The 25,577-nt window shown below is 32.1% G+C and overlaps 1 protein-coding gene across 1 annotated transcript; it reads right to left on the bottom strand.

Annotated features, from left to right (window-relative positions):
• Positions 1–13,877: 13,877 nt before the first annotated feature.
• LOC108476987 (uncharacterized) lies at positions 13,878–16,483 on the bottom strand. The gene is made up of 3 exons (XM_017779383.2): positions 16,217–16,483; positions 15,642–15,730; positions 13,878–15,510 (listed from the first exon to the last, which is right to left on the bottom strand). The coding sequence occupies exons 1-3, from the start codon at positions 16,360–16,362 to the stop codon at positions 14,036–14,038; spliced, it is 1,710 nt and encodes a 569-aa protein (XP_017634872.1). The 5' UTR covers positions 16,363–16,483; the 3' UTR covers positions 13,878–14,035.
• Positions 16,484–25,577: the final 9,094 nt, after the last annotated feature.

Genomic DNA, 25,577 nt, shown 5'->3' with positions numbered 1-25,577 from the left:
GACATTAATCACATATTCATATTTATTTCATCACTTCCCAATCAATTTAATTTTCAATATAACATACATTCAATATTCAATTTCCACATCTATAATATATATATTTATGTATTTATACTTAAATAATAAGTAATATTTATTTATTCATATGTATATTATTAATACATTTGTATCCATTTATAACCATACATTTGTCATAACTTAATATATTCATCATATAATATTAATTTAATAATAAAATCATAATAATAAATTAATCAATTAATAATAATTTAATATATTTTAACACATAAAATCTCAGATTTTTATGCTTATGTCACCACTTAGGACAAATGACATAATTTCCATTTTGGTCCTTTTCATTTTCTTTTAATCTATAATTAAACTTTCACACTTTATTCAATTTGGTCTTTTTACTTAATTACTCTTAATTAAGCTAAATTCACTTAATAAAACTCTAATTAACCACTCATTTTACTTAGTAAATATTTTTAATAAATATTTACGAATCTATTTTTTAGAAACGAGACCTGAAAATTCACTTTCCGATAATAGTAAAATTTGGGTCATTACAAGAATCAATTTAACTATCTTGTACAAAGCACATGTACAATTTTAGTTAATTTTTTTTCTATAAATATCACAATGACTCAATTTCACAAAAAAAAAAAAAACTAAACTTTCGTTATGCCTAAAAATATTATTTTTTAAACTGATTATTCTAACACTATCAAGGTTGTAACAACCCATTTTTCAGTGGTATCGAAAACGGTGATTTTGGGGACTACAATTTTGATCAGTGAGTCGGTAAATATTAGTTATTTAGTATTTACAATTCCATTAGAGTGTCGCATTAAAGTTTGATTTTTGAATAGTTAATTAAATAAAAAAGACTAAATCGTAAAAATTTAACAAGTCGATCGCTATTAGTTAAAATGTGTTGAATGGCTAAAGAAGCATGATTGAATGACCTTATTAGTTAATTATACCTTAATTATTATGGTGGATTATGGGTTAGCATTTTTGTCATGTTATAAGTTTAATTAAGGGTAATTTAATAATTTAATAAAAAATATAACATAAACAAAAGATGATGGAATTGTCATCTTCTTCCTTTTCACTTAGCCAAAATCGGAACACCATTGAATTGTTAGGGAGAAGCAACCACGCTTTAAATCTTCTTGATGGTTGGTGTTTTTAGCTCATTTTTATTGATTTTATATCTTGGAGATCATTGTGGCTTAATCTAGCTAATCTAGGGATACTTTTGTAAAATTGTTAAAAGTTTAGGGACTTGCCATTAATTACTTTAAGTGTTTTTGAAGTTAGTTGATAGATTCATGAGTTTGATGATCATATAGGATTATTTTGTAAATAATTTTAGTTAGTTTTGAACTTAGTGGTCGAATTGTTATAATATTGAAATTAACAAAGAAATTTTATAAAATGCAAATGCTTAAGGGCTATAGAAGGACCATAATAAATTCGGCATAGAGGGTTTTAGGCTAATTGTGAAAAATATATAAGTTTCGGCTTTAGAGACTAAATTATATAAAATGTAAAATTTTAGGATAAAATTATAAAATAATAATAAAAGGGTTTATATGCACAAGTTTAAATATTTAAGTTATTTTAATGGTTAGTTAAATTAAAATTTCATTCGGCCCCCTAAAAAATTATTCTGGCTTCGCCATTGTCATCGATGTTGTGTTTGCTGTAAATTCAGTTTAGGTAAGTTCATATGGTGAATAAATTGATTTAGTTTCTGTTTTTGTGAATTAATACATATCTATGTGTGTTTATGATTGGATTTATTTGCATAGTAAATATTTAGTTGTGGAATGAATCAAATTGTAATGATATTATAATTGCGGGTTATTATTGAAAATGAAAATTTATATAGTTGAATTCATGTGATGAACTAATGCATAAGTAATTAAATGATATGGATATGAATTAAGGCCCATATGAACCTTGTGAATGCCTAAGATACAAATGACATGTCATTAGGGTTATTACCATTTCAGGTGCTAGTCTTGGATGTCCTACTAATGGCTAAGATCTTACATTTGTTGCGGATTCTTCATAGCTCATGTAAACAACATCGTTTAGCCTAACATCTGGACCCACAACTCATGTGATCATGCCCATTTCAAAGCTCTCAATTCATGTTTTTATATCCATTTAACACATATAAATTAATAGCAATTAACTTTTGCAACTTTTACGATTTAGTACTTTTACCTTAGTTAACTATCCAAACGTCAAAATTACCAAACCGACTTTAATATGACACTCTAATAATATTTTAAATATTAAATAAATAATGTAGCACCCCAAACCCAGCCCAGAAGTTATGGCCGGATCCGGCATGCCACATCAAAAACGTTAAAAAAAAAATTTCCATTCTAAGTCCAGAAAATCGTACTTGATGTTCAAAAGATTAATTCATTAAGGGTTAAAGTGAATGGAAGTCATGCACCGTAGGAAACCGGAAAAGAGGTGGTGAGTCCATCGGACTGCTTAAGTACCAAGCTCCTTCGGATCCAATCCTAGACATGCATACCGCCATTGCCACACCTTAACGTCATGGATATTTCTAGGAAACCGGTTCGATTAAGTCATTCTTAGGAAAAGTGATTAATTTTGGAAAATACTTTCATTGCGGAAGCTTTGCTTGTTGTCGTGTTATTTTGAAATCAACTATTGTTTTTGAAAACGCGCCCTAAAGCTATCCAATTTCAACAGTTAAAATAAGTATTACCTATCTTAGTAATACATATTAAAAACCACCAAAAATAAATAAGCGGCCTTATTACATTTAAAAGCCTAAAACCTCAAACATAATTAAAAGGATGTCCAGTTCACGAGAAGAAAATCAAACTTTGAGCGGGTGGCCACTTGAATTCCTCACGACTCCAAGCCCACTATGGTTGGGGATTACTGCGTGGATAAAAATAAAAGGGTGAGTTTAGGGAAACTCGGTGTGTAAATTAACCCAACCATAGCCTATATCACTCAAACCACGAAATAGAATAAGTTGGCCTTAGCCTGAGCAATTCGAATAAAGCCCATAGGCCCATAGCGAATAGAACAGATATTACATGTTTATGCGAAACCCAACCATATCCAATCGTATACACCCCATACCAACCTTACACCGTGTGGGAGACAACTCGACCCACCCAACCGCTACACACCACGAATTTGCAGCATGGCTGCGAGCGAATAATGTGACAGAGTCACGGATCTGAGATAATCGTGGCGAGCCACGGTATCGATATATGTGGCGAGCCACCAGATCGATATTTGTGGCGAGCCACCGAACGCTTCCTCCATAATATAACCCATGTCCCCATGCAACAGATATATAATCATGGCATACATCATACAGAATCAGATCGTCATGCTTTTCAGTCAAAATTAACCCTAGCGGTATAACGGTAATTTTACACCTAGGGGTATAACAGTAATTTTCCATACATAGGGGTATTATAGTAATTTAGCTACTTTTAGCGCTTTCATGCATATCCTAACTATTTACGTACTATCGAACACTTACACGCATACTTATCAATTGGGCCCGTTGGCCCATGAACCCGATCTTTGGCCCATTAAGCCCAAATTATCAAAATGTACGAAATCGCGCATCTTGCAGTTTATTACTTTAGATTACCAAATATACAAACCCAACTATCTTACGAGCATTCAGACATCAAAAATTCCCAAAATACCGACTTTTCGGCATTTCGCTTTTGCCAATCTAGTCTATGAGAGGGTGTCGATTTACACACACATTTTGCGACGATATCTTGGCGAGATCCACACACGAACCGCCTACAATTGGATTACTAACACGTTAATCTAACTATTCAAATACAAACTACGTATTAACCCCTTACAATATTCGGCCAACCACACCTGCAGATCATAGTAAGCTTATAAGAAATCAATAAGCAACTCATTAACAAATTTTGTCAATGTTTACCACATAATCATAATTTCACTGCAAGCTGTCTTCCTGAGCAACAGTCACTAAATTATTTATAACTGGAGCTACGAAACTCCAAATCAAGTGCTGTTAATTTTCCCTGAAAATAGACTCATATATCTTCTATCCATAAAATTTTCAGAATTTTTGGTTTAGCCAATCAATACCAGAATTTTCTCAAAGTTTCCCATGTTTCTCTGTTTGACTAATCTGACCACCCTTCATTACGAATCAAATTTCTCATTGTACAGAATTCAAAATATGTTCTTGTTTATTTCATTATAAACTAGACTCAATAAGCTTTAATTACATAATTTATTCAGTTTCTAATTCTTCTCCCACAATTTATGGTGATTTTTCAAAGTCACGTTACTGCTGCTGTCCCAAGCAGATTTATTACCAAATCACTCTTTCACACATACCTTGCATGCATGTTATTTAAACATGTATATCACCAATCAATCATCACATATCTATGATTTTACTTAAGTATAATCTCCATTTCATCATTTTAAAGCACAACATGTTAGCTGATTTTTTCCTTTAACATCTAAGGCACATGCATACTCATTTGTTGGCTCAACTTCACCTATCTTCCATTTTTCATCAAAAGAACATGAAACAACAACCATTTCCTTCATTTTAATTCATGACTAAATGCTCACAACACAACTAAAAATCAAAATATACTTCAAGAGTTAAGGTAGAATCAAGAAGAACTCATGAACCTCAAAATAGAAGCAAGGTACCAAGAACTTACCTTCAATTTTCCTCCTCCTAATGACCAATACTCAAGAGCTTTCTCCTCTCCTTTCTCTTCTCTAACTTTCAGCTATGATGAACAAAGATGGACAAAACTTTGTTCTTTTCACCCCTTTTTCTTTTAATAAATTTCATAATTCATTCATTTAATTCTTTAATACAAAAGACATGAAATTCTTATCATGAAACATTTACCTAACCCATTATCATGAAACATTTACCTAACCTATTATCATGGAACATTTACCTAACCTATTATCAATTTGTATCAATTTGTACCATAAATTATGGATATCAAGTGTACATTTTGTCTACAACAACATGATGGCTGGCCACTTCATGTAAAATGGGAGGTTTGTCATGCAAATCCTCCTATTTTGCACTCCTATTTATTTGACCACTTCAATTTAGCCTATAGCATTTTCAAACATTTTCACATAGGTCCTATTTCATAATTTCACCCCCTTTTTCTTATGGAACAAAAATTAACTAAAATTGTCGGGTTCTATCTTAAGCTTGGGCTTTCTAGAGGCCCACTAACATAATTAAACCTATGCCAACATTCACAGGATTCCTGAAAATTGGGGCGTTACAAATAATATTAAGTAACTCACTTGTTGGAATTGTGGTTCCGAAACCACTGTTTCTAACACCACTGAAAACAGGTTTGTAATAGCCCGTTTTAAGTGAAATCAAAAAAGTGGTTTCGGGACCACAAATCCAAAGTAAAAATAATTATTTTATTATTATTTTAGTGTCTGCATCATGTTAATTGAGTCATATGAAAATTTCGTTAAGAAATTTAATCGTTTGCATGCTCAATTCGATAAAAATGACTAAATCGCGTAAAGTAGAAAGTTGGAGTTCTATAAGCTAAAGGGATTTAATAGCTATGAAATTACATGATTGGAGGATTTATGGTAATTATCCCATTAATGAGTTAGTGGATGATAATGGCTTGGTATTTTGTGTAATTATTAAATGTTTTAAAGGTTAATTTTGGAAATTAACAAATAAAGGTTAATTAAATAAAACAAAAAATTTCATCATCTTCCATTATCTAATTTTCAACCGAAAATTTAAGGGAGGAAGCCATTTTTGAATTCTTCATTCGGCCATCTCCATTTCTTTATCTAGATATGAAATTTTGATCCGTTTTTAATGATTTCTATGTTTTTGGAGTCTTTATAACTTAATCTAGCTAGCTCAAGGACTACTTTGTGAAATTGTTAAAGTATTAGGGTTTCACCATTATTGAATGTGTATGTGTTTTGAAGTTTAGTGGTAGAAAATGAATGGTTGTTGTTAGATAAACAACATTTGTTAAATGATTTTGAATGAAATTGCAAATTAGGGATTAAATTGAAAAATGTGATAAATTGTGTGGTAAAAGTGTGAATATGTGAGATATAGGGGCTTCTATAAGTATTTTTAATATTTGGCTAGGCTTGGGTAGGTATAAAATTGAATGAATTTCATTTTACGAGCTTAAAGACTAAATTGTAAAGAAGTTAAATGTTTAAGGGCAAAATAGTAATTTTATTATAACATGAAACCGAATTGAATGGAATGGAATAAGTCATAAATTGGTTAAATTTGATTATATCTAGAAACAAGAAAAGCTACGTTCGGAATTATATTGGGGGGGGGGAAACAAAATAGTGGATTGATCGCTCGATTTTCTCTGTATTAATTCGAGGTAAGTTCATATGTTTAATAAGCATTAAATTATATGTGTTTGAATGCTTAATTGTTATAATTGAGATGATATGATACCATGGAAATTCTCGGCGAGTTATCGACAATGTATATATCCCGGTTGAACCTCAGGAATAGATAGGATATAAATGACATGTCATTAGGGGTTATCGTGTTTTGGGTGCTGGTCCTGTACGTTCTACCAGTGGCTAAGTTTTTTGGCATGTGTTGCGGTTACTCATCAGCTTGTGTGAGCAGCATTGTTTAGTTACATCTTGACCATCAGCTTGTGTGAGCAAACCCAGTGATAGCTCGAGAGTGAGCATTTATATGATATATGAGATTGAGATGGTTTCAACCATGTTTCGGCATTTAGTGTGCAAGATTCCCGAGTATTCGATAGTATTCCAAATGGTTCAACGAGTATATTGATGATATGAAAGAGTAAGAGATTGATATGTATCAGTACAGGTACATTCATGAATTGTATAAGCATTGAATCTATGAGATTTTTGAATTCATGACTAACCTATTAATTGGGCTTTTGAATTCAAATTGAGTTGCATTATGCTATGTTTATTTACTTTAAATTGTGAATGAATGGTAAGATGTACTCTTTAGCCATACGAGCTTACTAAGCTTAATAGCTTACTTTGTTTACTTTTCCATGTTTTATAGTGATTTCGAAGCTTGCTCAGATTGGAAGTTGTCGGAGATATCATCACATTATCCAGCAATTTTTTGGTACTTTTGAACTTTGAGCAATGTGGTTATATAGCATGTATAGGTCTTTTGGCTAATGTAGCCTTTATGTCTTGATGAATTTTGGCCATTTGAATTGACTTGTAAGTAGTAATATGTTTTGATATGTAAATATGTATACATGACCCTCTTATATGTGATTTATAATTGCTATGTGATTGCCTTGTTGTGAATTGGTAATTAGGTAGCAAATGGTTGGACTTGAAAATGTATTAGTATGCTAAGTATTAGGCAAGACAATGCATATATGAAATTGACCATTTAGGTGAATCCTTGAAAGTGATATTGGTAGGTTTTCAAATGACAGATTTTTTCATATGAACATTATGGTTATTGGTATTGGTATAGCAAGATTTGGACTTGGTTGAGATTGGTTTGAATGCCTATTGATGATATGGTCATAATACTTTTGGTATGTGCAGGTTGGTGCCACTTTGGGTGTATAAGGATTGAAAAATGACCTATTTTTTGTCCACATGGGCAGAGACACGGGCGTGTGTCTCAGCCGTGTGTAACACATGGCCAGGTGACACGGCTGTGTGTCCCTTGGTACTTATTTAGAAATCAAGTCAATAGTTTCATATTGCCTAGCCCATGGGCGTATGGCCTGGCCGTGTGGCACAAGTCAGTACACCCTCCAGTTTTCACACGGCCTAGCACACGGCTTGGCACATGGGCGTGTGAGGTCATTTTGAAGGGTACATGGGCTAGTCACACGGGCGTGTGGTTGGCCGTGTGACCCAAGTCAGAGAGTTACACGAGCTGGGACATGTGCTGGGACATTGCTATATGATCTCATTTTGAATGTCCACATGGCCTGTGACACAAGCGTCTCTTGGCCGTGTGAGACACACGGCCTGGCCACATAGGCATGTGTCCCCTACACTTTGAACATTTTCTATATTTTTCTAAAAATTTATTAAATATTCGATTTAGTCCTGAATCATTTCTAATGCTTGTTTTAAGCCTCGAGGGCTCGTGTTAAGGACTATATGGCTGTATTTGAATGACATTTGTATGGATTTGAGAAATGAATGTGAAATGTATGATTTTTTAAGAAATAAGTCCAGTTATGCTCCGTAACCCTATTCTGGCTACGGATACAGGTTAGGGGTGTTACAGGGTTGTTACAGATAGTATAGTATGGTGAGTGCAAGTCTGGTAAACTTGTACATAAGTAGAAAAATAAAAAAAAAATTAAAAGAAAAGGTTTGAAAAAGACTAACATAGCTAAACGAGAAGTTTTCGAGAGAATAGAAAAGCGAAGTGAGAAGAAAAGAAAAGAATAAGAAAGAAAGAAAAGAAAAATCTCTCATTTTTACACAAATATTTTGCTAAAATGATTGTATTCATTTACATTGTATTATACTTTAGGAATCAGAGAAAAAAGTTAAGTGATAGAAGGGGATATAAGGTGTGAGCTAAAGGGTCTAATCGAGGAAGAATCTGGGTCAATATAATGTGCCAAACTATTTTCATGTTTAAACTATTTTATTATGTCTGTTTTTAATTCCAAACCAACCTAAGTCGCAGAACATTACAAGCTGAAAAAAACCTATGTGACCTAGGTGATACTATTCATGGATGAAAATTAATTGAATTTTGACATTTCTAACTACTTGTATTGTTCGAGCATAAATGTAAATTTTATGTACCTGTTTTGATGGAGTAATGTACTCAACATTCTTGAATTTGCTTACGTTGTAATTTTAAGAACTAATGTGTTTGATATTAAAGATCAATAGTCAATTGTATATCATGTTAGAGTTACTTATTTATTCACATTGTTTTATATATATAACTTCGAATTAATCTTTGTATATGGCATGCTCTATAACGCCCCAAAACCCAGCCTAAGAGTTTAGACTGAATTCCAGAGATCACATTTATCACCAAAGTGCTGGTAGATAAGTTTTTACAAAACAAGTTATCACAACGAACCAAAAACATTTAATTGTTTAGAATTCAGTTAGTAAAATTATAGTTAAGTTTAATAAATAACCAAAACAAAATGTATAATTGAAAAATTTCCAAACAGATCTTGTACCATAGCTTTTATAAAACCATACAGATCAAAACGATAAAACAAAAAGAAAACTGAAAAGATTACTGATAAATTATCTTCAACTTAGATTGTCCGAGACCTCCGTGTACTGAGTCAAACAGCAGAAAATGGAAGTGTACCTGCAAGGGGAAACACTAAAGGGGGTGAGCTACATGAGCTTAGTGTGAGTTCAAAACGATTAAAAACAGATTTCAGAAGAGAACACCAGATAGCAGTTCAAAACAAAACATACTGACAGATGTAAGCAGGAACAGATACCAGACAATGAACCAACGCCCCAACATGCAATCAGAACAGAGCACACTAAGTACACATAGAACATTTAACACTGTTGTTCAGGCAACAGAAAATAGTCAAATAATCTTACACCCAAATAGATGCACATGAATGCAGTCAAGTACCAAAACTCACCCATCCAGCCAGCACACCTCACGTCCCCCGATCACACCCCCAAAAGAGCTGTTAAAGCTCATCCAACCAATCACACCAACTAGGACCTCGAAAGGCCTATCCAATCGTACACTCCAAGAATGTTGACTAAGCCGCTCAGAATATAATACGCATTAGGGCTAGCGTATATGTAGTACAGTGCAATGCGGTAGTCTGCTATATAGTCACATTATAGTTTAATCTGCCAAAGTAGATAATGGTACGCAACAAGCTGACGTACATGCGATAAGTGGGTAAACAACTGTACGCAAAAATTGCAGTAGAACTGTTAGATCAATCAGAATCAGTCTTCCTTCTCTTCACAACCAACCCCAAAAATTTACTTTATGCAAGTGTACGAATGCATTCAATCCCACAGAAACAATAATCACGTCAACAAAAAATCAGACAAATTCAGATATGCACACACACCCAACAAACTAGGTTCAGAATTAGACATCACTCGCAATAGTCACAATTAACCCATAAGCCGAAGCCCAGATCAGAATCCTATCGACCCTCACTAAAGACTAGCTAAGGGTTGGAACACATAGAATCTTAATCAAAACAAAACATACACTAATACCAAAATTAGTGATTTAGAACCACACAGCCGTGTGCTTAGGCCGTGTAGAAAAACTTAGGTCGTGTAAGGTCAAAACGCTCGTGTGGAGGAGGTACACGCCTGTGTAAACCAGGGACACAACCGTATGAATTGGCCGTGTAACTCACTGTCCAATAGAGCTAAAATAGAGTACAGGACAGACATGACCGTGTGAGGGTTTCACACGTCCGTGTGCCCACTAGACACATTGCCGTGTGTCCAAAACACACGCCTGTGTGGGATCACTAAATCCCCAAATTAGCCACACGATTGTGTGGTACCAAAACACTAAATCTTTAATTCCTAATCATACACACCCGTCTACCCAAGGGACACGGTCGTGTGAAAATCGACTAAAATCCCCAAATCGACCAAACGACTGTGTGGTGCCCAAATAGCCTGGAAACCCTAATTCCCAAAAACACACGACCTTATGAATTGGCACACGCCCGTGTGGCCAATCGTGTGGTCACAAAACCACCCTAAAACAGCTTGAAAATCAAGTTTTCCTATCCTTAAATCGACCCTCAATCGATGGGACTCAGAAACACATTAACCAGAGCAGATTTCCATGTCAGTCAACAGCACTTTCGAACTTCGAAAACCAACTTCCGAAAGACACCAAGATTGCCACATTCTATCAAAATCAAATTTATAATTCACAAATAAAATAGAAAAGTTTCAAAACTCACACCTGATTCGTGATCAAAGACGTCCGGACATCGACTTGACGACAAAAAAGGGACTCTCCAAAAACCACAAGTAACACCATTTTCAAAAAGAAAATGTAGAAGAACCAAAAAACCAAAAAGAAAAGCCAAGAGAAGAAGAAAAAACGTGAACTTCCCAAAAAAATAAAAATCCAAAATAATAAAAATAAAACTAATAATTATATTTTAAAATTAAAACAAGTCTACTATAATCAATATAAAAATACATCACCCAAAACATACACAATGACTCAAACCCAGAACTCAGAGGTACACTAACACTCACTCAACCACCAGACCAACAGGCCCATTCTGTCACTTAAACACACAAACTATTCCAAGTGCGTGACCTACTCACTAACCCTTACTTAGAATCTCAAACTTCTAACCCCAAAAACCGGGGTGTTACATGCTCAAGCACTTGTAGCTGTTTTATTTTCTTGTTTTGTGTGTTTTTATTTTGTTGCTTAAGGACAAGCAACAACTTAAGTAAGGGGAAGTTTGATCTATCACAATTTGTTGTGACAAATTAAGGTTTTTCCGGTATTTAATGAACTTGCTTTCTGGTATTTTTATATGTTTTTATTTTGTTTTTTATTTTTAGTATCAAGTATGCAAAATAAGCATGTTTATGCAATTTTGAGTTATGTCATGTCTTAATGGGTCACTATAGGCGTAAAGATGATTTAACGACTCTATTTAGTATGTAAGACACTTTTTTCGAGCTAAGAAGATGAGGGACGACTACAGCGTCGTGACATCGAGGAGCGGTGTCATAACACCGGATTTCAAAGCCAAAATATTCAAAAAAATGAAGGCAGTGTTGTGAAATCGGTTTTGTGGTGTCGCAACATTGAGCGACGATTAGGAAAATTAATTTTAGGTATTTTTTTCCACACGAAGAATTGTAATAAAATTTTTGGGCTTGTAAACAACCTTAATTAAGTCAGAGCATAAACTCTATAAATAGGCATGTTTAGCCTCATTTTAAGAGGCTTAGCCAACTGGGCCATTTAGTTAGTTTTAGGGTTCTATTTTAATTTTTATTTTATTTCAATTTAGTCCTTTAAATAATTTTTTTTCTTGTTTAACTTGGACTCAATTTCAATTTAAGCTTTTAGTTTAATAGTTTTTCATTAATTCTTTTAGGATTCCAATTGCAATCGGAGTGATCCTCGCAATTCTTAAAGGAAATCCCGCTCCCGCGCACAATTCGATATCGAAATGGATTTATTTTCTTATTCCCTTCTTTTATTTAATTTATTGCTTTATATGTTAAATATGAATTTATGGATTATTGTATGTAGATCCATGAGTAGCTTGTTACCTTAGGGAGATTAATAAATGAATGTATGACTAATTAACGAATAAATTAGGTTCAAATCCGAGTTAGTTGGCTTAAATTATGTGCAATTAAACCCTAAGAAGTAACGCCCTTAGGAAGTAATTAAGGATCAATGAGATCGAGAGATAAGTTTACAAAGAAAATTATAATTTGTCTTGGTCAAGAAAGTTAATTTAAGTTTAATTCAACCTCCTTTGGATACGATCTTCGGAATGTTTCCTGAAGTGGTTCGTTTTATCATTCTTTACTATATTACAATTTAACTCGTATACTTGCGAACACTATTGTTTAATCTTATATTTATTTACTGCAATATTTCCATTTCAGATGTTCGCATATAGACGAAAAATATGGGAAAAGTTAAAACAAGCCTTAAAAACATTTTAAAAGATTGGGGTTCTAAAACCTTTTAGAAAAAATTTAAAAGATAAATCTCAAAATTATATATGAACTTTAATTTGATGTGATATATATTAACTTCAATTTAGTGCAATTGTATACATGAGAAACTAATTGTTAGTCGAATGTATATGTCAAACTTTGATTTTAATTTAATTTAAAGAATAAATACATCAATTTATTTTTATATTGAATAAATATAATTATTTATGTATACAATATATAAACATAAAATGAAGTTATATCAATAATTGTGTTAATAATTTACAAGAATTGGATCAAATTAAAATTTAATGTATAAAATTACATAAAATCAAAGTTTATATATAAAATTACATATTAAACCATAATTTATGGATAATTTTAAGATTTATCTCAATTTTAAAATCATTTAGAATCTTTATTATTAAGTTTGTAACACTTGAAAGTTTGAATGTGATCAAAGTAATTTGTGCAAATCTAATTAAAGGAATTTAAAATTAATTTTATTATATCTAGAGGTGTTTGTAGCGTGGTTGAACTTAAGTATTGATATTAATACTTTTATACTTACCTAAATTGTAAATAGTTAACCTAAACTCATTTTAAAATAAATTTATTTATTAAAACAATAAATTTAATTATCTTAATATTTTTTAATAATTTTAAATAATGTTATAAAAATTAAAAATATTATAAATAATGTTATAATAATTTAATTTTTATGTGCTATAAATTAAATTAGAGAAAAGGAATGGACAGTTGTAATAAAACATTTGAAAGAAACTATTATGAATAAAATATTAATACTTTCAGATGTAAGATGTCTAGGTGTGTCTAAAGTCTCAAGTTTTAAGTTCTGGATATGTCTTTCACTATTTTTCATTTTATTTAATAATAAAATTAGATAAAATCTTCCACTATTTTATTTTATTTAATTACTAATGTAAATGCATAAACTTATACATCAAATAAATTCTCTAAATTTGAAATTACTTAATTCTCATCAATATTATATTTAATTTTCTTTATTAAAGATAAATTACTACTATTAAAAATTAGTTAAAAACAATAGAAAAAATCAACTAAGTTTATTACAAAAGAATATACAGAAATATTGCTAAATATTACTATTTAATGTTGCAACAGAAATTGCTATATGAAGTAACCCACTATGCAAACGTTCAGAAGTCTCAAACTAAAAGCAAATAACTCAACAATTTACAATTACATCAAATAGCTTAACTCATAAGCTAGTAAATAAGTTAAGATAACAAATAACTAGTTTAACTCAGACCCGTGCAATATTCGCTCTCATTCTAGCTCCAACATCACCCATTGCCTGGGAAGCCTTCTCTTTGGCAGCCTCATACTTAGCCATAGCATCCATACTCAAGATCTTATCAGCCGCTGCATATGTTTCTCCCAACTCATTCTTAGCTTCATCATAAGCATTTGAATCTTCTTCTCTTCCATGTGATTCTGATTCTGCTTCCTCACCTTCCATCACCCCTACAGCACCACCTAAAGCATGGGAAGCCTGCTCCATGGCAGCCTCAAACTTAGCCATAACATCCTTGCTCATGATCTTATCAGCAGATACATATGTTCCTCTTACCTTATTGATTGCTTCATTATAGGCATCGGAAACTTCATTTCTTCCGTGCGACGTTGATTCTGCAGCCTTATGTTTAATAGCTACATCATCACCTATAGCATTGGCAGGCTTCTTTTCCCAGGCCTTAAAGTTAGGTTTAAGTTCTTCGCTCATGATCTTATCACCAGATGCATATGTGGCATGCGAAACTTCATCTCCATGCGAGATTAATTCTGCAGCCTTATCTTTAATAATCCTAGCTACATCATTAGCTATAACATGGCACACCGTCTCTGTCAAAGCTTCAAACTTAGCTATAACATCTTCACTCGTGATCTTATCACCAGATACATATGTTTCCTCTACCTCATTATAGACATGGGAAACTTCATTTCTTCCACGCGAGATTGATTCTGCAGCCTTACCTTTAAGGATCCTAGCTACACCATCAGCTATAATATGGGAAGCCTTCTCTGTCAAAGCCTCAAACTTAGCCATAACATCTTCACCCATGATCTTATCACCAAACTTAGCCATAAAATCTTCACTCATGATCTTATCACCAGATGCATATGTATATCCTCCTATTTCATTATAGGCATGGGCTGCAGCCTTATCAATAATCCTAGCTACATCATCACTTACAAGATCACAAGCCTTCGCTTCATCTTTTCCGTGCGATAGTACAACCTTAATCATGGTCCAAGCTACATAATCACTTATAACATGGTAAGCCTTCTCTTTCCAGGCCTCAAACTTAGCCATAGCATCTTCACTGAAGATCCTATCAGCAGATGATCCATGATTTACTGCTTCCTTAGTTTCTTGACTGCCTTTTTTATAGGCATCGATCGCTTTATCTCTAGCATTTTTATTGGTTTCTGCCAATGGTTCTTTGGCATCATCGATTGTATCTGCTGCTTTATCTGTTCCATGCTCCTTCGCATCTGCAATTTCATCTTTCGCATGATGGGCTTCATCTCTTCTATGCTGCATTGCATCTGCAGTTTCATCTTTCGTATGATGAGCTTCACCTCTTCCATGCTCCATCGCATCTGCAACTTTTTCTTCTGCATGATGAGCTTCATGCCGAGCTTCGTCGTTGGCATCGTCTCCTTTGTCTTCCCCATATGCCATTGTCTCTCGACCATTATCAACCTGATTCGAATCTACATCCATAGCCATATTAAGCATCTGGTTAGCTGCGTTTACTTCCTCTCTAGATATTTTGGCAGCATAGTTTGATGCTTCCGAATAGACATAATAATAACATTAATAGGAAAGGCATGAGATGAATTACCAGAGGCAGACATTGAGGCACCATCTCCACCTTTATCCATCATATCTTTAGCCGCCTCTCTTGCATTCTCAAATTTCTGTCCCATAACCCTGGCAGAGTCATTACCATTATAAGAGACACAAGAAGTTAACCACACATGTCTGTCAACACAATTTATAAGCCAAACGGATCCATCTAACCGGCCTAATCAATCCTAATAATGGAACATTTTTTGTATCTAATTTATTCATAATATAGTCAACTGAATCATGCACTCTCCTTCATTGTTTAAGAATTTCACAACCAGATACATTGGAGAGAGATACATTTCTGGTATATAACCCGGAAAGTAGGTAAATTAAGAAAAAAGGGGGACCCTAATTACTATCAAGTAGATCATTGAACTACTAGCTTATCCATGAAAACAATTAAAAGAAAAAAAAAAAAAAAAAGGAAAGAGAGTCTCAAGTCTCAACCTAACCAACGACGCCCACGAAATTTTTCCAATTTTTAAAATGGCATTTCCAATTATATGTGAATCTTTATTTTAAAAAAGAAGGCATGCAGTATGATATACGTAATTGTTTGATCATTACACGAGGAAGTTGTCAAGTCCCGAATCAGGCAAGGAGTCCTTCACAGTTTCCTTTGTCATCTCTTGCCATCCCCAGGCCCAGCAAACCCCTACCATTGACAGCAATACCATTACCAGCATTCCCACCACTTTCTTCTTCTCCATCATCTTTGCCTCTACAAGCGTATTGGTTTTCTTTTCTTGAAAAAGAAAATATCTAAAAACGGTAACAAAAACAAGATTAAGAACCTTGAAGATCCTATATTAAAGTGTTGTTCTATTTCTCAAAATCTTTAAGGTTTTTATAGGAAAAGGAAGGAAGAAAAAAGCAGTGATGGTGAAACGTGGCTTTGCAATGGACAACGTGGCTGATAGTGGCTATTTTTGTAACAGGAAATGCTCCCATCTTGCCACTTGTTTTAGGGCAAGGGTACTGTTGTCGGCATCGGATTAGATCTTTGTTCGGTTATTCAGTTGCGTTGCGACATTGAAGAGGAATTTATGGAACAATCATCTGAATTCGCTCACGTTGTTTGAAGTTCCTATACTGTGTGCGCGTCATTTTCTTTTATTATAAAGTGGCATTTTTTTATTAGATTAACCTATCTATTCTTTTAAATGAAATATAATGTACATTTTATTTTTTAATTTATTATAATTTTAGAATATTTGAGTATTTTAATATTTTATTTTTTAAAGAAATTTGAGATAATTTATAATGTTGAGGTTAATTATTCTAAAATTTATGACTAAAGTAATACAATATATAAAAATTGAGAGATAGATTTATTATTATATCGATTTTTGGAATGCCATCTTATTATTCCATTAAATTACAATACTTACTGAAAAAAAATCTTATTAGTTGGGTCACCATTTTGAATATTTTAATAATTGGGTTACATTGTAAATTACTGAAAAAAAATTATATAAGACATATCGGGTTTTAATTATTTAAGGTGAAATGATAAAATTGAGAATTTAAATTTTATATTTAAGTTTCAACATTTATTTATTTTTAGATTTTTAATTTATTTTTATAAATTTTATATAAAAATATATAAAACAATCATATAATAATTTTTTTGTGTGCAACTAAATTTCTTTTGGATAGAATGTAAGTTTAGCTTGATGAGATTAAATAACGATGATAATGAAATTAATTATTATAAAAATAAGATTAAAATTAATATGAGCGATATAGTTGGATTTAAACAGAAAAAACTAAAATAAAAATAATAACTAAAAACATTGATTTACGTTGTACATCGAATATAATAAAATACCGATATATATATATATATATATATGAATATATATATATATATATATATATATATATATATGTATATATATTAAACTGTAAAACATAAATTAAAAGTGTAATTGTGGAATAATTAAAAATTATTAAAATCATTTTTATAATCAAATTTAAAATATTTTAAAATAAATAATAAAATATATAAATTGTTTTATATTAAATGATAATTAAAAATATATTTACGATATATTAAATTATAAAAATAAATTTACATAATTATTATTTATGATAAATTGAGATAAATCTTAAAATTATATATGAATTTTAATTTGATGTAATTGTACATGTGAAACTCTAATTGTGGTTCAAATGTATACTTAAAATTTTAATTTTGATTTAATCATACACATTTAAAGAAATAAATACATCAATTTATAATCATATTGGATAAATATAATTATTTTGTGTATATAATATATAACATAAAATGATGTTATATCAATAATTGTATTAAATATCAATAATTGTATTAATAATATATAAAAATTAAATCAAATTAAAATTCATATATACAATTACACATTAAACTATAATTCATATATAGTTATAGAATTTATCCTAACATGTATTTATATTATACAACATATTAGTTTTTATAACCCATAAGGGATAAAAAGGGAAACAACTTCTTTTTACTCCACGGTATTTATATTTCAGCGAGAAAGTAGACGCCAGTGCGTTGAAAATGTTTCCTATTCGTATCAACTAAAGTCACCATAATGGTGTGATTAAAATTAAAAAGAAAAAAAGAAGAAGATAATCTCAGTTTGTGTTGTTTTTTCAACTATGTTATTTTTAAAATTTAAATTCAAGTTTTCTTTTTAAGCTTAAATATACATTATTAAACATTTATTGTTATATTTATTATTTATTTTAAAATTTAGTTTTTAATAGTTTCTAAAATTAAATTGTTGTCGAGTTAATTCGTAACACCAACTTAACCAAACACTTAAATAGTAATATATATATTTTGGTAAAAAAAAACACGCCTAGTAACTAGGAGTGAACAAAAACAGTGATCCCTTCTGGTAAGAAAATATGAGCATCCTCCTCTAATAGCCGTATAACATACTGAGGTAGGTCTGTGAAGAGAATTAATTGGTTAAGGTTCCCTATTGCTGCATTTGCCAAACAGTAAGCTACCTTGTCACTTCCTCGCAGGATATGCCTAAACTTCACTTTCCAAAGCTACCTTGTCACTTCCTCGCAGGATATGCCTAAACTTCACTTTCCAATCCTTATTGCACCATTCGTGGATTAAACGGACTTCTGTAATGTTACTAATTGATGCAAAACCATTACGGATAACATCTATAAACATTGCATCATCACAATTAATCTCAACCTGTTTGTATCCCTTCAACCAAGCCAGTTTCAACCCTTCAACAATCGCTCGTGCTTCAATCTAGAAAACTTCTGCCACCCCTGTTACCATGGCAAAACCCGTCAACCACCTCCCGTTTTTAATATATTAAAACCTTTTGACTACTGATAAAAAATCTAGTTACACCTTATCAAGGGTAAGTCAGAATTTTTTTTATGGGTCGAATTAAATTATATATTTTGCAATAGCAAAAATATAATTTCATTATTTTAATAGCTTATATAGTTGTAACTTTAAGTGACTAAATAAATTTTTTTATTATTTTTGTAAGCCAAAGCACAATCTTATTAATACTAAATTAAAATTTCATAAATTATAAAAAAACTAAAAATAATTCTATTTTAGGGTGGGGCTAGGGCTCCTGTCGACCCTTACTCTACCCTTGCCCTCGCCCTTCCCCTTACCTTTTTGATAATGTGCACTTACCTAAAGTTTGATGAAAAATACAATAGACACTAAGATTTAGTTATTAAATAAATTTTAAATAAAAGAATAACTTTACCAATTATCAATTTATTATTATTCTATTTATTTTGTCATCTTCAATAATTAATAAGGTTTTAAAATGAAAATGGTGATCGAACTAGTCAGGCCACTAGTTTATCAGTTGTTTTGGTTCGACCAATTCGATCAGTCCATCCAATTTGATAAAATAAATCATTAAAAAACATAAAATAATATATATATATATTATAAAAAATAAAAAATTCAGTTTAATTGGTATAACCACCGGTTCAACCAAATCTATCAATTCTTAGGTCAATCGATTTAATGCCTTTCTTTGGATCGATACCTCAATTGGTTCTCGGTCCAACCAACTGGTTTGACTCAATTCAAACAACCATGATAATTATATTAAATAAATTTAATTAAAATAATAAAAATCTAATTAGTTATAAAAATATTTTAATTATTATTAAATTAAATAAGAATTAGAACTATATTCTAATAAAACTTATGTTAAACATAATATCTAGTTTAAATTAAACTTGGTCTAATATAATAACAAAATCTAGTTTAAATTAAACTTGGTCTAATATAATAAAGGTCAATTGAGTTTCAGTTATCAAATAAAGAATGAGTTGAATATGTGTAGATACTCAAGTAAATAATTTCTTATGGATGCCAAACTAATTAAAATTAAAGTTAACATACCAAAGTTAAATATTAGAGTTATGATCTGCCAAAGTTCTAAAATAACTTTTGAGATCTCATCATCTAAACTTATATGCTAATTAAAATATTAATACCATATGGCTAAAATTTCAACATATTAATGAATTCACATAGCTTTGGCATCTAATGTATTTTGATGACCGATATGATAAATCCTGATAAATTAAGTTTTACATTTGATAAATTAATTTTAAATAATGTCATTTGAGCCTTTCATGTCAAATAAGTAAGAATAGATTGACATATTCCATATTTTTATTGATTCATTCATAAGTTTTTTTTTGAATTTGATATTTTGATTTGGTGTTTCTATTAAAGATTAATGTTGGAGTTTTTCATTTTAAATTTTCATGAATTCAAATTTTAGGGATTTTTTATAATATATATTATTGAAAATACTTACTTACAACTCACCATTTACAACCAAAATTACAAATGGTAATTAGATTTAACAAAAAACTAATAGTAGAACAACTTTCAACAACTTACCAGTTAAATGCTAACTACCTAACCTGTGCACTAACTAGCTTTGTTTTATAACATTCTCTATGTTTCTTCTTCTTCTTCTTCTATCATTCAACATACTTGTTATCATTCATCATAAGTTGTTCCTTCTTTCTATCAATCACTCATCTTTCTTTTCTCTTTTTTAAAATATATTTCTTGGAAGTTAGGTTGTTAGCCTACTTAGCTTTCCATTACAAGTGTATACAAGGGAAAAAAAAAACATTTCGGAAGCTAAGCTGCTAGGGTACTAACATTCCACTAGCGTATTTGAAGCTTGTTAGATCTAATCAAGAAATGTTTCCATTTTGAAAAGTAGGTCTAAAAAACTTAGTTGTTAGGCCAGTAATCTCTAAACACAACAAATGGATGACCAACACATTTTAACGTATGATAGAATACAAAGTTAAGATCAATGCTAGAGTCAATATTTGCACCAAATTTAGAACCATTCCAAAATTAGAACAATTCATATCTAAAGTAAAATGAGAACCATCATTTGTATAAGGAGGGTTGTCATGTCATGTTGAGAAACATTAACAAGTGAACATGATTGGTTCGTTGAATGTTGCCACCATGTGTAGAATTAATATTTGGTGTAGTAGCTAATAATGTTACCCTGAGTAAAAGTAACAACAACAACCAAATGCTAGACATGTGTAGAATTAGCGTTTGGTGAAGTAGTTGATGATGTTACCATGATGAATACAAGTAACAATTGTAACCAATAATGAACATAAACTAAAACTGATTTGCACCCTTCAAATGGGAATGGTGTCGAGAATATTACAAACAAGAAAACTAAATTAAGCACTAAACCAATTTACAACTCATATCAATCCAATGCCTTCTCAAAAGATCAAATATATAATTAAACAAGCATTAATAAGAGAAAACAATAGTTTAAGAAGAGAAGACAACAATAAATGTTCAAATTTCATAGTGTTAAAAGCAAACTGAGACAGAGTGGCACTAGAAAAGAAGAGAAAATGCTCAAAACAACTAACTTGTGCATAGTAATAATAGATCACTATAACACCCCAAACCTGACTCGGAAGCTTGGTCAAATTCGGAGCGTCATAGTGGTTGCCAAAACAACTAACTAGATCAATGATTCACTCATTACAAATTAAAACATAATTTTTTTAAAAGAAATTATGACACAAGTAATAAATCATCTAACAAAACTTGATCAAACAATCAATAAGTTCCAAAATAACAATCAAAGCACTTAAATCGATCAATTAACAAATCATAAGTACATGCCAAGGCTAAAAAAAAGTAAAGACAACCTTACAAACTAACATTTGCAAGGACTTTTTGGCAATACTACTCAATCATGAACAATTCGATCCAATTATTACCTACACACAGAACTAAAAACCTGAGTACTAAGATTTTTGCACTTAGTGGTGATCCAATACATTTTAGACTACTAATGTGTATAGTTAAAATAAAATCATTCTAATAAGATATAAATATATATAAAATAATTTCTGGAGTGAAAGTCACATTCGATAGAAATTTTCAAAAATACAATACAATCATAAATTAGTCACAAAATAACATTTAAAATAACAATGAAATATTATCAAGACATTAAATAAATAATGATAGCATTTCGATTCAATGTTCAAGTTCATTTAACCATTTTGTGCAAGTAACATGAGAAAGAAAAACATTCGGACACATGAGTGTCCAACCAATCACCAAATGGTTAATGAAAAATGGCATAAGCACCAACAATGTCTATACTTCTTTGCGCGATAAACACGACTTAATCAATGATCAATCAAATACCAAATGTGCAAAATGCAACAATGACAAAACTCCTGGATGCTTAAGATAATCTGCACAATGAATAATTAGTGTAACACCCCACACCCGTGCCTTACACCGAGACAGATTACAAGGCGTTACTAAACTTGAACACGTACATATCACATTTTCGAGTCACCAAGACTCGCTCAAATTTAAAACTTTTTCGAACTATGTTTAAAATTCCTTAACATGGACTTACGAGACCCCAAACATCCATTGGAAACCATTCAAGACCAACTCGGGTACTTTAACCAACCATATAAGAATGATTTTTGAAACAGGCCACACGCCCGTGTGGAAGGGCAATACGCCTGTGTGGCCACTATGACATGGTCGTGTTGATGGCCCGTGTAGTTAACAGGGCCTAAGCATAAGGGGACATGCCTGTGTCCGAACCCGTGTGAATTAAATTCTAAATTTGAACCTACAGAGGTTTTCACAAGGCCTGACATACGCACGTGTCTATGGCCCGTGTCCCTCACACGGCCATGACACGCCTGTGTCTTAGCCCGTGTCTAAAAACCTTGACATTCTATTTCTGACGTTAGCAACCAAATAGAGGTATACGACCAAGGCAGACGCCTGTGGCCAGAGGCCGTATCCTTCACACGGCTTAGTCACACGGTCGTGCCTCTGTCCATGTTTTTACTACCATGCATTTTGACTTGCAAATTTTACATGCAGGGGACATACAGTCGAACAACATGCTCATAGGGCTGACCTTGCGTCACACACGGCCCAAACACAAGCCCATGTGTCTACCCGTGTGGATAATATAAGGCTATCTACCAAACCTTTTGCCACCCTGAAACACAATATAATATCAGCCATCACACTAAAGTCTATCATAACATGATTTCCCAATCAAGCAACCATAACTAAGACCTATATATATTTTACATATGTTTAAGCGACTAATTTATATACTTTGCTATCCATACACTGAAATTCACAAGCTCAACCGTACCAACAATTTTCTCATTCATGAAAGATCTTCTTATATTCATATAACAACTTTCAATATTAGCCATTTTTCATGGCCTTATACAAAATGAGTCAAATGCTAAAACAAGCCAACACATTTGGCCCCAAAACAGTGTGACACTAAAACAAAACAAAAGTTCCTATACATGCCATAATCAAAATAAAAGAATTGACTATACCAAGTGCTTCAGATGATAGTGTGACTGGTTTCTCTGATGTAGGCGATAATCCTCGAGCTACTTTGGTGGCACTATAAGAAAATGGAAGGAAAAATAGGGTAAGCATAAAGCTTAGTAAGTTACATGAAAATAAACATCAACTAATTATCATACAACAATATGCTTATAACATTTCATAGTTTGTCCATGAATACAATAAATAGACATAAGTACAACTTACTCATCACCATCCAATACAAATCCTATGGCATATATTGAGCCCACATCTCATACATTTCAAGTAGGTAACTATACCACTCACCAAATAGTCATAAATTTTCTCATTTTGATACAAATCATAAATATTTTGTTGAATCATTTGGAATATTACCGGATACTCAATAAACCCGAACATGGGATAAGATGCCGACGTCATGTCCCAGACATAGTCTTACATGGGCTATTACATTAAAGTCGATGACGTGTCCCAGACAGGTTTTACACTGACTTTTATATATCGAGGCCGATGCCATGTCCTAGACAGGTCTTACACTGGCTCTCATCTATCGGTGTCGATGCCATGTCCCAGACAGGTCTTAAACTTACAAACAACAAGCTGATGCCATGTCTTAGACAGGTCTTACACTAGCTTGTATATCTCGAGGCTGATGTATGTCCCAGACATGTCTTACACTAGCTCTCGTTTCAATGACGATGCATGTCCCAGACATGTCTTACACTGGCTTTCATAACGTGGCCGATGCATGTCCCAGACATGTCTTACACTAGCTTTCATAATGTGGCCAATGCATGTCCCAGACATGTCTTACTCTGGCTTTCATAATGTGGCCGATGCATGTCCCAGACATGTCTTACACTGGCTCACATACCACCCAATGTCATGGTACGAATATCCAAGTCTATTCTAATGCTCAACTGGAAGTCTTTACTACATTAATTTCTCGACATGCATTCTCATAATCACAATCAAGCAGTTCATGCAATATGAATTCAATCATACATCATAGCAATATAGTTGCATTATTAACATACAACTTACCTTGGATTACAAAATGTAGGCGACTAGACGATTTAATCTACTTGCTTGGCCTTCCCCCGGTTTAGGTTCAGATTTTGTATTTCTTGATCTAAAATAATAAGAATTCACAATTTTAATTTTATCGATCTAGGTACTCAACAATTTATAATTGGGCAAAATGACCAATTTGCCCCTAAACTCAAAAATCGATTTTTATCACATTTTCTCATTAATCAAGCCTAGCCGAATACTTTTTATACTAGGAAAAGCCCACAATTTTCACTATTTCACACATTTATTACCTATTTTACAACTTATGCAAAATGGTCCTTAGTTAGGGTTTCCATGAAAACTACTTCACAAAAGTTGTTTATTTCACAACCATGATTCATTTTCTTCCATAAAATTTCAGAAAACAACATGAACACTCTCATGGTAAAACCATAGATTTTTAACCATTTTGCAAAATAGTCCTCTCATTTGAAAACTCATGCTACAAGGGTTCTAAAAGTACAAAAATAATCAAGAAAGACCATCAAAATCACTTACTTGTGAGGGGTACAAGTTGCTGAAATTTTCAAGCTTTCAAACCTCTATTTTGCTGGTGTTTTTTGGTGAAGAAGATGAAAAAGGGATGATACCATTTTTCTTTTCTTTTATTTTCTTTTTGGCCAAATAAGTCACCAAACTTCACCTAACATTTGACTATTTTAATTTCCTTGTCTCATGGCCGGCCAAGCACCATCCTAGGGTCTATTTTCACTTTAAATACCCCTAATTTCTAATTCATGGCCATTTAACACTATTTGCTAGCAAATCACAATTTTTTTCCTTTATGCGATTTAGTCTTTTTTCGTAAGTAAGCTCACAAACGCTAAAATTACTTCACCAAATTTTTCATGCACTGACATAATCATGCTATAACACCAAAATAATAATTAAATAATTTCTTGACCTCGAATTTGTGGTCCCGAAACCACTGTTCTGACTAAGCCC

Source organism: Gossypium arboreum, chromosome 12, assembly GCF_025698485.1.
Source record: "Gossypium arboreum isolate Shixiya-1 chromosome 12, ASM2569848v2, whole genome shotgun sequence".
NCBI lineage: Eukaryota > Viridiplantae > Streptophyta > Magnoliopsida > Malvales > Malvaceae > Gossypium > Gossypium arboreum.
Note: the sequence above shows the minus strand (reverse complement) of the source record. Positions and strands in the feature narration are given on the sequence as shown.